A 13,605-nucleotide genomic window follows, 5' to 3' on the forward strand; every position below is an offset into this window, starting at 1 on the left:
CAATTAAACTGTTAAATTTATCTAACATTTTCATCTTAACAGTACTGACATTAGGTCTGTGACCTAGAACTGTCACTCCAAAAACAAAAAGCTATTCATTCAATAAATACTGTATGTTTAACACAGTTAAACCTGTGACCACTGCATCTTAAAAGGCTATATGCAAGATTCAAAATAGTAGATCATTCTGTTCTTATTCATACCCTCTTCCCTTGGCCTCTGTGACATCACAATCCTGGTTGGACTCCTACCATGCTGGTCAGTCTTTCCTATCATCTTTTGCTGGCTGCTTCCCCTTCCCCACTTAAAATTATTGGGTTTTCACATGGCCCAATCCTGTGTCGTCTTCTCTTTTCACTCTACCTTCTCCTGCTATGTGATCTTATCTAACAATTCCCAAATTTATATATCTAGTTCAGGCCCTCCTTCTTAGTGTTGGTATATACCTATTGGTCTATTTGACCTCTCTTCCCAGACGTCTTACACATATCTCACATTTTATATCCAAAACTGAAATCTTAATGGTCCTCCTGAAATCTACTACTCCAGTGCATGTTGCATCAATAAATGGCAACTTCCTTCATCCTGATGCAAATCCCAGATACCTGAGAGGTATCACTATACCTTCTTTCCTCATCACCCACTTCTACTCCTTCACCATGTCCTGTTGATTCTACTACCCTAATACACAGAAAATGTATCCTCTTCCTCTCCACTGCCACCAACCTTATTTAAGCTACCATCATCTCTTGTTTGAACTATAATAATTTTATATCTTAACTCCAATTGAGTATTTCCAGTTGATCTCCTCTAATTCAGCATCTTCACAGCAGCCAGAATGATTTTTCTTGAATAAAATCCAAATATCTTAACATCCAGGCCCACAAGTTCAGCTGGTTCCTGCCCACCTCTGGGTTCTCATCATGCTCCACTCCTGCACACCTGTGTTCTTTGGTTTTTTAAACAGTCCAAGATCTTTCTCATCTCAGGGTATTCACATGCTTTTGCCTCTGCCTAGAAATCTATTTCTCGCCCTCTCTCTGCCTAGTTAACTCTACTGATTATTTTTTTCAGCCTAATTATGATCTACACAGAGACACATACCCTTCAGGCCACTCCTGCATTTAAGTTAGATCCCCATTTGAATCTATCCTTGAATGCTTTTTGGCTTAGAACTTACTAAAATTTATTACGACAATGCAGATATTTGATTATAAGAAGTCTCCATAAGGCAGGATGCTTTGTGTGCCATTCACCTACACCAAGCTGTGAGGAAATCAAACTAAAACGAACAAAAAAATGAAACAATGTATTCTGAACATGGGTTTTAACAATAATGAATTGGAAGAGTAGGCTAGTCTGAATTAATGAAAAATCTGACAGAATGTTTAGTATATGTGTGTACACACACATGCACACATATATGTTTAGCCAACCTTAATTGAGCATTTGCCATATCCCAAGAACTACACTAATTGCTCAACACATATTTACTCATTTAATCCTCACAACAATTCTCTAAAGTAGTTACTATCATTTTACAGTCAAAACAACTGAGATTCAATAACTACATCTTTATATTTAAAATGCATTTCATGTAAACATCACAGAATTGGATCTTGCTTTTATATGCAGCCTGAAAATCTCAGTCTTTTAATTGGAGTGTTTAATCCATGACATTTATTGTAATTATTGATATGGTTGGATTTCAGTCTACCATTTTCCTATTTGCTTTGTCTTCTCTGTTCTTTCTTCCTTTATCTCTCCTTTGTCTTCTTTTGGATTAATCTAGTTGTTTTTGGTTTTATTTATTAATATTGTGATCCATTGGCTTTTAAGTCCTTTGCAAATTTTTTTGATTACTCCAGAAATTACGATACGCATCCTTAACTTATCACAGTCTACCTAGAAATAATATATTACTCTGTAATCATGTAAGAACCTTTAGAAATTCAAATTCCATTTACCTTCTTCCATCTTTCATGCTATTGTTGTCATATATTTTATTCCTATATATGTTATAAACCTCATAACACATTATTATGTTAACTTTAATTTGAGTAAAGAAAAAATAGTCATTTATGTACACTCAACATATTTAATATTTCCAGTGTCCCTACCCTTCTGTAGGTCCAATTATTTCCCTTTAGCCCAAAAACCTTTTAGTATTTCAGTGTGGTTCTACTGGCAGCAAATTTTCTGAGGTTTCATTTACTGAAAATATATTTATCTTAATATTTGAAAAACACTTTTGCTGAGTATAGAATTCTAGCAAAGCCATTTTTGTTTCAGCCCTTTGAAAATATCTTTCAATGTCTTCTGGCCTTCTTTTTTTCTGATGAGTAGTCATATCCATGTTGTTATTCTCCTGTAGGTAAAGTGTTTTTTCCCCTCTGGTTACTTGTAAAACTTTTTCTATATCTTTACTTTTCAACTGTTTAATCATAATATGCCTAAGTGAGTTTTTTAATATTTATTCTGCTTAAGGTTTGCTGAACTTCATGGATTTATGGGTTGCTGGTTTGTTTAAATTTGAACATTTTTTCTAATATTTCAATAGAGTATGTTAGAAGTGATACAATGCCAGTTCTAGTCCCAGTCTTTAAGAGAACTGGCAGCTTTCACTTTATATCCTTGGAACCCTGAACAACCATGTAAGATGTCCAACTGCACTGATGGAGAGACCATGTGGGAAGATCCTGAGATCCTGGGATGGAGAAGAGCCTAGCTGAGCCTAACCTTCTAGCAATTCCCATCAAAAAGCCAGGCATAGAAGCACACCCTTTTGGACCCTCCAAATTGTTCCAGACACCAGATGAATAACACCCAGTGATCCTGGTGGAGGCTACATAGAGCAGAAGAATCACCCAGCTTAGCACTGCCTGGCATCCTGATCCACAAAATTGTGAGCTATAATAAAATGTTATTTTAACCACTTAATCTGGGGTAATTTGCTATGCAACAATAGGTAGTCAGAGGAAGTAGCAATTATATGTCAGTTAACACTGGGTAAAGGCATTGACGATTTGTAAGAAAAAAATACAAGAATGGTAGGCTCTCCATGAGTTATTCAGCATCCTAAGTGGATATAAATCATTTCCCCTGGGTTGTAACTTCAGCGAGGATACTGTTTGGACTGAAAAGTATGCATGTAATAAAGATTTATATCTGCAAAATGATGAAACATTGGACAATTTCATTTTCTGTTGTACTTTCTCTGTAAGAAAGTCAATAACATACAGACTGCTGCTGTTGTTACTCCTAGTAATAATAGTTACCGAGTTCTGAATGCCTTTTGTGGGCCCACACTTCACTAAAAGTACTTCACATACACTGTCTCACTAGTTTTTACCAAGCCTTAGTTTCTGCTATGTGAAATGAAGATGGTAATACATACCTTGCAGAGCTCTTTCCAAAGTTTTCTTAGCTAAGACATTTCAAACTGATAATTTGAACCCAAAAATGTCTGCCTCCAAAACCACTACAATGCCATCAAATCTCCTTAATTAAAATAACTGCAATAATTAAAGAAAATGCTGGCCAGGCGTGGTGGCCCACACCTATAATCTCAGCATTTTGGGAGACTGAGGCGGAAGGATGGCTTGAGCCCAGGAGTTTGAGACCAGCCTGGGAAACACAGTGAGACATCATCTCTATGAAAAATATTTTTAAAAATTAGCTGGGCACAGTGGCACTTGCCTATAGTCCCAGCTGCTCAGGAAGTTGAGGCAGGAGGATCACTTGAGCCTACGACGTTGAGGCTGTAGTGAGCCATGATCATGCCACTACACTCCAGCCTGGGCAACAGAATGAGATCCCTATCTCAAAAGAAAAAAAAAAAAAAAGGCAAAGAAAAAGAAATGCTGCCCTCAGAAGAATGTTTTTGCTTTTATGTGAGTGTTCTTCGGGTTTTTTGTTTTTTGGTTTTTGGGGTTTTTTGAGACTGAGTCTTGCTCTGTCACCCAGGCTGGAGTGCAGTGGTGCAATCTCGGCTCACTGCAACCTCCACCTCCTGGGTTCAAGGGATTCTCCTGCCTCAGCCTCCCAAGTAGCTAGGACTACAGGTGTGTGCCATCATGCCCGGCTAATTTTTTGTATTTTTAGTAGAGATGGGATTTCACCATGTTAACCAGAATGGTCTCGATCTCCTGACCTCATGATCCTCCTGCCTCAGCCTCCCAAGGTCCTGGGATTATAGGCGTGAGCCACTGTGCCCGGCCTATCTGAGTTTTTTTAAATCAAAAATAAGTTAAAAATTTTACAACTGGGATAGGTAAAGTGTATGACTTATGCCTATAGTATAATAAGACTTTATTTTGCTGATCCACTAAGTTGAATCAAGTGGATTCATCAGAGGTTTCAAAATCACCAGCTTTAGCACCAATCCTTAAATAATCGTGAAAGTAGCTGTAGGCACCTGCCAGGCAATTTAGAGAATCACTTCTATAATGTTCTACTTTTAGTGGAAAATCTGCTGATAATTTAAATTTTCTTCAATCTGCTTCAAAAATCTGAATACTTATAAACTCTCCTCAATATATCTTGTTTTTTAATTTCTCAATAAATTAAAAGATACATCAAATCATGAATATTGCCTTTCAGTTATAGATTATTTCTTTCCTCCAGTTACATTTGAAATGTTAACAATAATTCATTAATAATTATCAAAGAATTAAGACTTCTCTCATTGAAAATCCTTGATAATGTAGGAAATAATTTATTCTGTGAACTTTCATATTATAGATTCATATGAAAAGTAAGTGCCAGTCTAACAGTCAGGGCTTTAGAAGCTATGGATCTAATGTATACCAAGAGCTTTGACAGACTTTTAACTTTTGACCCAGTAATTCCACTTCTATACATTTTCCGTAAGAAAATAGAGTAGTGAAAAAAAGTTAATGTAAAAAAGCCATTTGTTTCAGAGTTAATTATTTATAATAGACAGAATTTGGAAAGGACTTAAATGCTTAGCTAAGAGAATGGTCACATATGACATACTAGCCAGGTGTGGTGGCATGAGCCTTTAGTCCCAGCTACTTGGGAGACTGAGGTGGGAAGGTTGGCTGAGGTCAGGGATTTGAGGCTGTAGTGCACTATGACCCTGCCTGTGAATAGTGATTGCACTCCAGCCTGGGCAGCATAGCATGACCCTAACTTGTAAAGAAAAAATCTGTTGCTATAGACAATTTAATCACATAAGAAAAGCCTTTGTCATTATGTTATTTATATATATGTGTGTGTGTGTGTGTATATATATACACACACACTTAACAGACAGAAAAAAATAGTTTTTCTCTGTATTATCAAATGATGGGAAATTTTTTTTTACATTTAACAGCTTATTATAGAGGATATTACAAAAGATAGAGACGAAGATTTGCCTAGGGTGAAGTATGGGGGAGGGGTGCAGAGCTTCCATACCCTCCCTTGGCACACCACCCTCCAGGAGGATGGTCAGCTGTCAGAAAGTTCATTTCCTTTTTGTATGAATGTGTTTCAAAGTTTTTACAATAAATATATATTACCTCTATAGTCAGATGAAATAAACTTTTAAAGATCAATATGCATTACACTGGAAATTAATACTTGATGTTAAGATACATCAGTAATGTATTATGTGATAGAACCCTGTCCTAAAATGCTACCTTAAAATTAATTTACCTATTTATTAGTCTCTCTTTTCACCTGGGGATTGTATAGCACTTAAAGAATTTATAGTAACAAAATGATGGCTTGGGCAATGTATACACATCTTGTTTTTAAAATAAATAGCAACTATTTCCTTATATCACCCAGAGTATGCAGTAAAGTACACCTAATAGATGGCCAGTAATTATTCACTTATATTCTAATTAATCTCTTCCCACTCCACCCACTTGAGTGAGCAAACCTAGGCAAAATCAAGGTGACTGCCTTCCATTTTTCTGAACTATAGGTGAGGCAGGAAATTAAATAAAAATAAAATTAAAAAGAAAGAGAAATAAGCTTTCCTATATTAGGCTGACTTGTCCCAGAGGCAGCAACAGGCACAGCCCAGACCCAGGAAAAGTCTTGATAATATGGTCTAATGTGCTCTAGGGACTCTCCCAGCACTCCCTCTATATAGGGAGAAGAAAACAAACTTTCCTTTGTTCCATGGAATAAGTTTATGGATCTCTGTTCTCTGTAACTATTGACTTCAAGTATTCTGTTTTATCTGAGAAATACAATGAAAGTCATAAAAAGCCTGAGTAGGCCTGAACTACAGCTGCCTGGGCACCACAGTGAAGGTTATGAGAGAAACCAATGCAAGGCTCTTTAGAGCAAATCTTCTAGATAATGAACATCCAGGTTGCTTGGCAATGGTCATGTGCAATCCTGAGTTTGTCCTGCCTCTGTATCCCCACTTTCATGCCACTGTAAGCTTGCTTCAAGCTAGCCCACCCTGTTTTGTGAAATGTGTATAAAAGTCAAGTGCTGTCTTTCTTCTAGGCCCAGTCTTTGGACATCAAGTCTGCTTAAGTCTGAGTGCACTCAATAATAAAGATATCCTCCTGTATATACCCCGAGATCTCTCTCTGGTCCTCCTGATCCCACAACATAGGCACTTAAAAGTAAACAGGAAAAAAATTGGAAATCAAATTGAAACAAGAGTTAAAAAGAAGCTGGGGACTAGTCAAGAGCTAGGCTTTTGGCTAATATTCTTGTTCAATTTATTGTTTTAGCTAACAATAAATTGGCTGTGGCAGCTTCTCTTCTGACATCTGAGTCTAACTGAGTCTCCTTGGTTTATGCTGGTCTGAAGTGTTCTCATCTCCTTTCGTCCCATCTAATTTTGCAGATGAAATGTAAAGTCGGCTTTTTGATTGCCCTCAAATTGTTGCCTGGCTTGGCATGCTTCTCACTCATGAACTGGGGCAGTTTAGGGTGTGGGGAAATATGTCCAGGGTGAGGAGCACAGTCAAATGCCACAACCCAATGCCTGTTGAATAATTGAGGTAGGAAGGGGGACACTAGGAAAATGGAAGGAAATTAGTGGTTGGAAAAAAGAAGTCTTCCTTAACAGAAGACTTTAAGTCTTCTTTTCCCCTTCTTCTGTTCCTCATTCTCTCACCTGAGAACTCCCTTCTCTCACCCTGCCGATTTCCCATATACTGTATGAGGGGTGGACTCAGGGACTGAGTGCCTGCTGCAATACTAGTTGTAACAGGAAAGCCAATTGTCCTGTGCTAGGCTTTTATTGAGAATTAATAAATGTTTCTTAGAGGAAGAAAAAAAAACCCAGAATGTAGACATGTGATTAAGTGAACCTAAATGCATGCTGAATTATTGATCTGTTGATTTGTGAAAACTGAACATTGGACAGCAGTGTTACACTTTTCATTTAAATGTTTATTTTATTTGAAATATAATGAAGGAGAATTAGACAATGAATATTTACATATATTTTTAGTTCTGCCAGATGATATCCTTGAAACATCATTTTAAAAAAAAAAAAGGCTGTATTTGAAGTCATAAGTTCTAGATAAAGGCCCAGTGTTGCCTCTAAGCGTATAACAGGAGATTATTCACTTGCCCTTTCAAAACATGTCTCCATAGTTTTGTCCGCAAAATCAGGATGATCCTTACCTGCATCACATGAGTCAGTTATGTTATTCCCTCACTAGGAGGAAATTCACACCTTCCCCCAGGTGAAAAAAAAGTACACTGTTTCTTTTTACCCTTCAATCTTCTGTATTAGTTTGTATTCATGCTGCTATGAAGAAATACCTGAGACTAGATAATTTATAAAAGAAAGAGTTTTAATTGACTCAGTTCTGCATGGCTGGGGAGGCCTCAGGAAACTTACAATAATGGCAGAGGGGAAGCAAACAGGTTCTTTCTCACATGGCAGTAGGAAAGAGACGTGCAAAGCAAAGTGGGGTAGAGCCCCTTATGAAACCATCAGATCTCATGAAAACTCACTCACTATCATCAGAACAGCATGGGGGAACCACCCTATGATCTGGTCACCTCCCACGAGGCCCTTCCCCCAACATGTGGGGATTACAATTTGGATTACAATTCAAGATGAGATTTAGGTCCCTCCCACAACACCTGGGGATTACAATTTGGATTACAATTCAAGATGAGATTTAGGTCCCTCCCTTAACACATGGGGATTACAATTTGGATTACAATTCAAGATGAGATTTAGGTCCCTCCCCCATCATGTGGAGATTACAATTTGGATTACAATTCAAGATGAGATTTGGGTGGGGACACAGAGCCAGACCATATCATCTTCCAAAACTGAATTTTTCTAATAAATATGCTTTAAGAGCCTTGCACATTTCCCCAACAAAGAAAAAGAGCCTTGTTCCATAAAACAGCATACTTAAGCAGCCTATCTGGGCATATATTTTAATGTTATTTTTTATATAGAATATATCAAGCTTTACTTTTTTGTTTTTAAAGTTTGAGATTTTTTGCATCCTCTTTATTACATTTTTTTGATTGAGATAAAATAAAAAGTGAAAATTACACATTCCTTCTTTTTAAACCTATCTACTAGATGTGACCACTGTGAACTGAGTACTCTACATTTTTGGAATTTTATTTATGCTTATTAGTTTGGGCAGGTGAATTACTATAAGAAATAGACAAAAATACAGACATGTGATAGCCCTAAGTGAGTGAGGTTTACTTCTTGCTCATGGGACAGTACTGGATGGATGAGTGGGTGTGCAGAGCAGCCACCTTCAGGCAATCATCACTCAGGGCCTCAGGTTGCTCAAGGCACAGCCATCTTCAGCTCTGGAGGGCATCTCCATTCCTAGTGTGCTGAATTACAAACCGCTTTTCTTTCTTCCAATGTCTCCAGTTTTCTGGCAGCATAGCTAGCCTCCTGCACACTCAGGCCATAATTGCTTAACTCAGAATGGTGTGATTTAAATTCACCCTCACAGGCATGCTTGAAGACATTCAAATTTGAACGCTTCTTTCACCCTTCTCTGATTAGATGTTCTTTTGTACTCACTTCTGCCCTTCCTTTCCTCCTGTCTTTGAAAAGATTTTACTAGCTGCGTTTGCTTCTTATGTTACCTCTCTCGATTGATTGATTGATTGATTGAGATAGAGTCTTGCTCTGTAGCCCAGGATGGAGTGCAGTGGCACAATCTCGGCTCACTGCAACCTCTGCCTCCCGCGTTCGAGTGATTCTCATGTCTCAGCCTCCCAAATAGCTGGAATTACAGACATAAGCCACCACGCCCGGCTAATTTTTGCATTTTTAGTAGAAACGGGGTTTCGCCATGTTGCCCACGCTGGTCTTGAACTCCTGACCTCAAGTGGTCCACCTGCCTCGACCTCCCAAAGTGCTTACAGGCATGCACCACCGTGCCCAGCTGTTATCTCTCTCCATTTAGCTAAACTACTGGCAGTCTACGACCACTCCACCCCTTCTCTGCTTCAGGAGATAGTTTTCAAAAGTCACTTGTAAGCAAGTGGTGAGCTGTTGCCTTACCTCAGAAAGCAGCTTCTTTTCCTTGCTGTTTTCTTGTGAGGTCTCTGATTCATCTTTCTTCTTTGTAGCTCCTACATTTCCTTCCAGAAATCCTCTCCTCTTTCATGTTTCCTTCTCTCTCCTTGCTGCCTCTCCCACATTTCTCCTCTTCCAGCCTCCAGGTAAGTTGCCAGCCTCATTGAATCAACTGTTTCTAGCAGCTGCATTTCCTTTCCCTTTATTCTCTACCTTTTCAGCTGACCCAGGTGGGCTGCATTTTCTTTAACTGTGATGTTCTCTCGGACCACTCACTCAAGACTACTTGTTCAACCGTAGTCCCTTGTGGAGCAATTTTCCCGACTGCAAACCCAGCTCAATTTCCAAACTCCCAAACCTGGTTTACATTTGTTTGTCTCTGACAGAAGTTCAAACCCTCCTCCCCCAGTGGAAAGCTCTGGCAAGGAGTTTATGGCTCACCCTGGAAAGAGTGAACAAGCTCAGCAGAGACTGATAGTCTCTAGAGGGGCAAGGTGGAAAAATTATGAGATTTTGGAGTAGGGTGGCCAACTGTCACACTTTGCTCAGGACAGAGGGAATTCCAAGGATATGGGCTTGCATTTTAAAGCCAGGATAAAAAATGAAAGATTGTCTAAAGAAGGTCTTTCCATGCAGGGTCTTGTTTGGGTAAAAATCATGACCTAGTAGTTTAGGATTTGGAAGTGAGGAGTTTTAAGATCTTGGGGTATAAACTGTTGCTGCTTTCTATTGAAGTGTTGATGGTTCTTTGTTTCAAAAACTCTCTGTAATGAACAATAAAGCAATTTGCCTGGGCAAGAGTCTCCCGGAATAGCAGTTATGTTAATGAGGACAATGGACCAGTAAGGGTATATTATTATAGACAGTAAGCTGTGTGTGTAGGGAGGACAGGGGTAGGTGATTTCTGTTCTCAGAGTTAACTCCATCCTGTCTTTTCCAAAGTCTATTTCATATTCAGTGTCCTTAGTTGAAATATCTAGTTGAAAAAACTAGAGGGCTTTTTCTAATTTTGCAAGAATGTCACAACATCTCCAATCCCAAGTCCCTGATGTCTGTTCTAGCTTTCATTGCACTTATGAAAATAGCAATAATAAAAACATTATTTATAGAGCCCTAACTATGTGAAGGCCAAACATAAAATCCCTCATGAATATTATTTAATCCTCACAAGAGCCCCACAAAAGAGGTGTTATTAATTGTTCCTGTTTTACAGACAGGAAAACTATGGCTCAAAGAGGCCAAAAAACTTGTCCAAGGTCATATAATCAGAAGTGGCAGAGCCAAGATTCTATCTCAAGTCCATCTGGCTATTCAGAAATAAAAGGGAATGAACTACTAATTCATGTTACAACATGGATGAACCTCACAGATATTATGCTAAATGAAAGAAGGCAGACACAAAAGACTTCCTGTTATATGATTCCATTTATATGAAATGTCTAGATAAGGCAAATTTATAAAGACAGAAAACTGATCAGTGGTTTCTAAGCATAAAGGAGCAAGTGGAAACTAACTGCAAATGGGCCTATGGTTACTTTTATCATGGATAGAAATGTTCTAACCTGTGATGATGGTTTCACAGTTATGTAATGTTACTAAAAATCATTGAACTCTGTGCCTATATACAATGTTTGAAGTTTACAGAATGTAAATTCTTTTTCAATAAAACTTTAAAAATTACAGAGGTCACATTCTAAGCTTTCTGATTGGCACCGCCAATGACTGGATGCTGGTTCCTTTAGGTGCCATTCCTAAGGAGAAATGCTAAAGGTTTACTGGGTTGTTATATACTTTTCAGGTAAGCATAAGGAATGCCTTAAACTCTTTTAGCCAATCAACCTATGTTGAATATGTTTAATTTAACGAGTGAGAGTTCATTTCTAGCAGTCACTTATTTCTCTAACTGTGCATTCTTGATCAGCATTTATATAAACCTAAGTATATAAGTTACTGACACATGATATCACACTATACATGCAGAAGAGTCTTAAATTGCTGACATGACAAAATAAACACAAGTGAACTGTGAAGACGTACCACTTCTGTACATCTGGTGTGGCAATGACAGAGCCTCACTGCCCATCTTACTACGCTGTGATTCAGCATAAAATTCCCTCAACCTCCCACTTGAACACTCATTGTCTTGGCCAGAATACCTATAAATAATAAAGATATTTGTCTTCAACTCCTCACCAAATCATTGGAGGGTTTTTTCTTTTTTCTCTAAATCTAAAAGAAAAAAAAAAAAAACCTGATACTACAATTAAGAAAAATGCAGCCCATAAATTAAAATGGGTGGAAACCAAGCCAATGACGCAAGAGAGCTGACCAGCCATTGGGTCCCCATGAGGAGACAGGAGTAGTTTGCTGTTGATGGGACCCCTGGCAGCTACAGTCCCTGGGGTACTACATAAATGCAAATTTTTCTCATGAACATTTGTTAAAACTGATTTATGTTGTTTTGTCTTTGGTAAGAACAGATACGGATGTAATATAGTGACTGTGTTCCTTGTAACTTATATAGAGAAATTCGGAATACCAGGAGCTTAACTTACATAGACCCTGATGCCCTCAAAGAGCTCCCCCTCCTAAAGTTCCTGTAAGTATTAAATCCTCTCCCATCCTACTTTTTTGAGGGGGAGGGGGTAAGATTTAATGCTGTTGTCTCCCAGGAATCTCCCTAGGATGATGTGGTCCAGGTTCATTTTAATGGTGTATAGCCTGGGTCAGGGCAAAGTATCGGGTGAAACGGTCCACATTTTTAAAACCTATTCAAAAGTCAGCACATAGTGCTGGGACCAGAGACCCGCTCCAAGAAACAGGAGAGAGAAAATGCTATTGTGTATATGTGGTCCTTAAATGTAGTATTTCAGAACAAAACAAAACAAAACTCTGAGAGCCAGTTGGTCAATTTTGTTTGAAAAGAGGTATCACAACAATATTAGAGGGGCTGTTACACAGGAAAGAAAACCACAAAGGGCAAAATGCACTTTTGTGGGGAGTGGAGGGAAAACAGAAGGGACAACAGTTTCAACCTCCCACTTCAACTGCTGGAGTGGGAGTAATAATCACTCTTCTTATCACTGCTTTGCTTTGATAACACCTTATGAGCTAACCATAAGCTCCATGAATACAGGGACCACAACATTTTTTTCCCTGTTGAGTCTTTACTGCCTAGTACAGAGAAAAATGTGTTCAGTGGATGTGTCTGTATGACCTCAGGTCCTCTGGATACCAGGTGGAAGAGCCCTTTATCCTGCCTGCATGCATTATAAAAATTAGAAAACAAAAACAGTATGAAGAAGAAAAATTTTTAAAAACTTAATCCCAATACCCTAAAATAAGCCCTACTAACATTTCAGTTCATCTTCATCCAGACCTTTAAAACAAACTTATGTAATCATAGATATCTTATGAGATATGCCTTTAAGGATGAATAGAGGGTATCCTGAACAAGAATGGGGAGAGATAGAAAAGAAATTTAGTTGAATGGAATAGCATGATAAAGACACAAAGACAGGGATCCACAAAGCTTCTTTGGTGAACTAAAAACAGTTGCTTTTTTTTTTTTTTTTTTTTTCTGAGATGGAGTCTTGCTCTGTTGCCCAGGCTGGAGTGCAGAGGTGCGATCTTGGTTCACTGCAACCTCCGCCTCCCGGGTTCAAGCGATTCTCCTGCCTCAGCCTCCTGAATAGCTGGGATTACAGGTATGCACCACCATGCCCAGCTAATTTTTGTATTTTTAGTAGAGATGGGGTTTCACCATGTTGGCCAGGCTGGTCTCGACCTCCTGACCTCAGGGGATCCACCCGCCTCAGCCTCCCAAAGGGACTACAGGCATGAACCACGGCGCCCAGCCAATAGTTGCATATTGAAGAGGTGAGTGTGAGAGATGCTAAGGGAATAGAAGACACTGATGGCATATGGAGATGAAAGAATGTCTGGAAAGCCATGAAAACATATGGGATAAGACAATCACTCTTCTTATGGACTCTGAGTTTCAAATAATATAATAACCCTTTGATGTGATGATCCCCCACTCTATGCTCTGTGGGGAACATACAGGTTTCTAAGACATTGTCCTTGCCTGCAATCTCATTGGGGAG

General features: G+C 38.6%; 1 protein-coding gene across 3 annotated transcripts in view; it reads left to right on the forward strand.

Annotated features, from left to right (window-relative positions):
* The window catches only part of TSHR (thyroid stimulating hormone receptor), a 178,860-nt gene that overhangs the window by 116,847 nt on the left and 48,408 nt on the right, over positions 1-13,605 (forward strand). For all 3 annotated transcript variants that reach the window (XM_025391838.1, XM_025391839.1, XM_025391840.1), the window contains one exon: positions 12,024-12,098. In XM_025391838.1, the coding sequence (XP_025247623.1) occupies positions 12,024-12,098 (75 nt within the window). The remainder of the gene's footprint in view (positions 1-12,023; positions 12,099-13,605) is intronic.

Source organism: Theropithecus gelada, chromosome 7b (genome assembly GCF_003255815.1).
Source record: "Theropithecus gelada isolate Dixy chromosome 7b, Tgel_1.0, whole genome shotgun sequence".
In the NCBI taxonomy this organism is placed as follows: domain Eukaryota; kingdom Metazoa; phylum Chordata; class Mammalia; order Primates; family Cercopithecidae; genus Theropithecus; species Theropithecus gelada.